Source organism: Lentinus tigrinus (assembly GCF_003813185.1).
Source record: "Lentinus tigrinus ALCF2SS1-7 unplaced genomic scaffold L226scaffold_62, whole genome shotgun sequence".
Taxonomy (NCBI): domain Eukaryota; kingdom Fungi; phylum Basidiomycota; class Agaricomycetes; order Polyporales; family Polyporaceae; genus Lentinus; species Lentinus tigrinus.
The window spans coordinates 114,615-118,811 of NW_027137971.1; the positions used below are offsets into that span (position 1 = coordinate 114,615).

A 4,197-nucleotide genomic window follows, 5' to 3' on the forward strand; every position below is an offset into this window, starting at 1 on the left:
CTAGTAAGTATAGGCGGCGGATACACTGCGGAGATGACGGAGCGGAAGCAACTGAACTGGGCTAGTAAGTGTAGGCAGCGGATACTGATGTCATAATACGATCAGATGACAGAGCGGGGGTCGGAGGTAATCGGAGTCCAGGCGGAAGTCCAGATAAGGCAGGAGGGAAAGGAGCAGGGGTGGTGACGTATTAGCCGGGAAAGGGGCGGAGTTCAGGGGTAGTCAGGTCGGGGTTGTGTCGGAGGGGCGGCAGGGCGGACTTGGCCACGGGATGTGACAGGAACATCAACTACACAGCCACACCAATGTGGGCCGATCCAGATCTAACATTTCGCGCTGTGGCTTCGAGTCGTCGGTGTTCACTTTGAAAAGTCATAATCTCACCGTTCAAGCACAGAAGAAAGTCTCAATGTGGACAGACATTGCGTCTCTGCATTGCCAAGAACAATTACATGCATTGTCAAGAAGTCACCAGCCTCAGACTGAACATAGTTCATTCTCCTGCGCTCTCAGATCACCGGGAGTACTCCTCGTTGTTGTCGTGATCACGATGCCTCCGCCACTTCCTGGGCGGGGCATCTGTACCTCCCTCCTCCTGGTCCGCCTCCGGGTCAACCTGCTTATGGCGTTGATAGGGCGCACACTTCTTCCCGTTGTCACTTCGTGGCTGGCGAGTCAGCACACTGCCTTCAGCGACCTTCTGCTGATGTGCTCCTCGACGTTGGGCACGCTCTGACTTGGAAAGACGACAGAAGTAGCACTTGCCATTGTCAATCGCCTGCAGCAGATTTTGCAGAGGTTCGAGGGTCGTGGGGAGGTCGCTTGGACAAGCAAAGCGCAAGCTGTCGGGCCAACCAACCAACTCGATGCCATAGTTGAGTACAATATCCTTCTCGTAGGACTTGTAATGCATAATGGCCTTCTGGTTTTCCGTGATCTTGACTAGAGGACACGTCAGCACTCTTAAGGCACAAGATGACCAAAGTACTCACTGAGCGCTGCAGTAATTTTGTCACGGATCTCAGTCTTCACCCAGTCTGAACGTGCCCTAGCATTGCATAAGTAAGCTACACAAAGTTGCATGAGCGTTGGGACTTCAGAACAACTTCATGAAAGTCGGGCGAGACACTCACACATCAGGTCACACCCAGTGATCGAGAACGCCTCACTGAGGGCACCGATCGCCTCGACGTCCCACCATTTGATCTGGCCCATGAGGTAGTGGTTGAGTTGCGGTGAAGTGAAGAACCACCTGGGGCGCATTTGAAACTCGGAGTTATTCTTGAAGAAGCAGTAGAAGCCATCAATTCCGACGCGACACTTGAGGCCGATGATCTACTCGTGCGCCATCAGCATCATCCAAGGCAATATACCGCGGTTAGTACTAACCATGTCCTCGATCTTATTAAATGTGTTGTTGGCATCAGCTTGACGTCCACGCAGATTGACGCGAGTGCCCATCTTCCGTGAGTTGCGCTCTTCCTTGAAGGACTCAACGAGTTCTTTCTTCTCAGCAGCTGAGAGTTTATGGTACTCATCGAGGTGCTCGCGTTGGAGGTCGAGGAGGTTGAGTGCATCTCCTGTGTCTGCATCTGCAGCAAAAGGTTAGGAACAGAAATAGCGTAAGTCGAATGCAAGTCACGAACCTTCATTCACCTCCTTTGCGAGGTTATGGGCCCAAGCATTGAAAGCCGATGGCTCTCGCGCTCTCTGCATTGTCATGCCCCCCGAGAACATCAAGCGGAGATAGTAGTCAGGCTTGTTGCCGTACTTCTCAGCCATAGTCGCCGCCTGTGTTTCAGCCAGTCTGAAGAAGCTGCTGAGATCTGCATCAATGGCATCTTGTTTCTCCCTTGTCCACACAATGCTGAGCGATTGTTGCCCGGAGGTTGTCCCAACAGCCTTGCACTTGGTCGGGAGAATCGGCTTCACCGCAATGACGGCACTGGGTCCGTAGCCAATGGTGACGCTGAGGGGGGTCTCTGAGCCGTTGGCAGACATCATGCATAGCAGAGGGGCGTACTAGCAGGGGGAAAAGCGAGGGATGGAGGAGCAACGTGGCGTGCTGTCCTCCATGGTCAAAAATACACAAAGCGGGATGGGAGTAGCATCATAAATTGATTACGCTTACCATATGGATGTGCAGGATGTGCCTCACACCGAAGTCCCCAGTTGTTTGACGTAGTCTAGAAAGCTAGCAAAGTTATTCATGAGACTGCACGACAGCAGAAGAAGTGAAAAGTTGAAAATTTCACGCAGAAAACTCTAGCAAGCAACGGGATGCATTGAACGACAATGCAGTATAGCAACGGACACATTTTGTCAAACGATGAGCGGTGGGGGGGTGAGAGACGCAGCAGCAGCAGCAATTCACGAGCAAGATACACGATATACGAGTTGCGAGTCACTATTCGAAGCGTTCAAGCCTTTACGACGCCGTGCTGGCAGCAGCTCTGACTGTGTCCGTGTCCTTCATGAGGGCCTTGACAATAGCCTTGACGATCTCCTCGTTGTTAACTGTGAGATGGTCAGTAACCTGCTGCTGTCACTCGTGCTGCGGGTAGTTCTCCGTGATCTCCTGCAGGATGTTGTGCACCAGTGAGGAGAAGCCATAGTACTTGATGACACGGTCAGTCGAAGGGCCGACAATGAACCACGGAGGGCACACACTACTACTACATTGCGGCATCGGGCTCAACGGCTCAATGGTGGGAGGCGGAGCAGCAACACGCCGAGTGTGACAACTCGACGACTCAGCAGCCGATGATGCGCTCAGAGAAGCAACCGATGAGACTGAGGAGAAAGATGCGACTGACTCAGCACGAGACGTGGGCCGAGCGTCAACGGGCTGAGGGGTGCGATCCCTGGCATAGCCAAAAGTGTCTGCGGTGGCACTGCAAGACAGACCCGAAGATGCAACGTTCTGCGTGCGGCGAGTGTCTACACAACAGTCAATAAAATAATAGCATCAAATGAACCCTCAGCTCACCCTGGCGGGATTTCTTCAGCTATGATCTCGATCTCTTGCGATGCATTGACTGTCTCAAGCTCGACGATGCGATGTTGCAGCATCTCGAGCAGCTGTGCGAGGGTCGTGCCTTCATTGTTGATGATGGTGTCTCAGGTGATGGGGGTGCGGGTGGGGGCGGAAGCATGGATGGGGGCAGCGGCGCGTCACTTGCCGGCCGACCGTGAGCTTGGCGGGGGCATGTCAGTGCCGAGAGTGGACTCGTAGTGGGCTTTGGCAAAGGCAAGGAGCTCCTCCGCCATGTACGGGTCGTCGACGGAGTATGACAGCTTGATGTGCTCCTTATCTGGCAGAGAGAGGACCTGTGTCTTTGCAGCACCCCTGGACGCATCGGGGCTCAGAGTGCGTGGTGCAGGGGCCAGAGGATGACTGAGGGGGGGGTGGAGCGGGATAGCTTGTTGCCTGCTGTTGACCGATGAGCTGCTCGAGCTCACCTGGCCTGTGACCATAGATGGTGTAACGCGGTGACGGCGAATCAGGCATAATAGGCTGGTTGAAGGCCCGGTAAGCTGACGGCCTGAACACCCCGACACGGTTCACGGTCCAAGAAGCAGAGTTGTTCACGATATCCCAGCGCTCCATGCCCGGGACAGCGACGTACTTGGCGTAATACTGAGTGATGCGGGAGAGCGTGATTGTAACGTCGGGTCGCTCGATCATCAACGCCCGAGGGAGGAATGCTTCCACCTTCACCTCCTCTGGGATAGCACGCGTCCTGGGAGGGCGGGTAGCAGGGCAGTGCAGGAGCACCGTGATGCCTGCACCTGCGCGGTCAAGTACGGTGAGCTGTTCGATGGTCAGCTGAAGGTGAAAGAATATATCAGAGAACAATGTACTTACATGATCAATGACCGATTGCAAGAAGAGATCTCGCAAGCCTTTACGCCAATTAGTCTGTCCCTTCTTGTGCAGACTGTAGTAAAGGCTGTGGAAGCGGTGGGGCAGAATGTCATGATCGCCGTCGTTGCTGGCGCCAGCAGTCAGAAAACTGAATGCGGCACCACGTAGCTTGTATTCTGGGAATGTGCTAAACTCTGGATGGGTGCGCAGGTGTTCGATGATCGCGTTGACTCCATCGTTGGAGAAGGTGCAGATAGAGACGGGGGGGAGGTGTTAGGACTGTGCGCACAAGTCGAACTCCGAAGGGAAGTCCGAAGTCCGAAGTCCGA

The 4,197-nt window shown here is 54.2% G+C and overlaps 2 protein-coding genes across 2 annotated transcripts; both read right to left on the reverse strand.

Annotated features, from left to right (window-relative positions):
* Positions 1–514: 514 nt before the first annotated feature.
* L226DRAFT_576384 (uncharacterized protein) lies at positions 515–2,001 on the reverse strand (the record flags this gene model as incomplete). The annotated part of the gene is made up of 5 exons (XM_067685346.1): positions 515–942; positions 993–1,067; positions 1,134–1,335; positions 1,390–1,592; positions 1,647–2,001. 5 exons carry the CDS (start codon positions 1,999–2,001, stop codon positions 515–517), a joined length of 1,263 nt encoding a protein of 420 aa, XP_067529077.1.
* A 1,173-nt stretch (positions 2,002–3,174) lies between these two features.
* L226DRAFT_576386 (uncharacterized protein) lies at positions 3,175–4,104 on the reverse strand (the record flags this gene model as incomplete). Its single annotated transcript, XM_067685347.1, has 4 exons — positions 3,175–3,349; positions 3,399–3,814; positions 3,869–3,995; positions 4,100–4,104. 4 exons carry the CDS (start codon positions 4,102–4,104, stop codon positions 3,175–3,177), a joined length of 723 nt encoding a protein of 240 aa, XP_067529078.1.
* Positions 4,105–4,197: the final 93 nt, after the last annotated feature.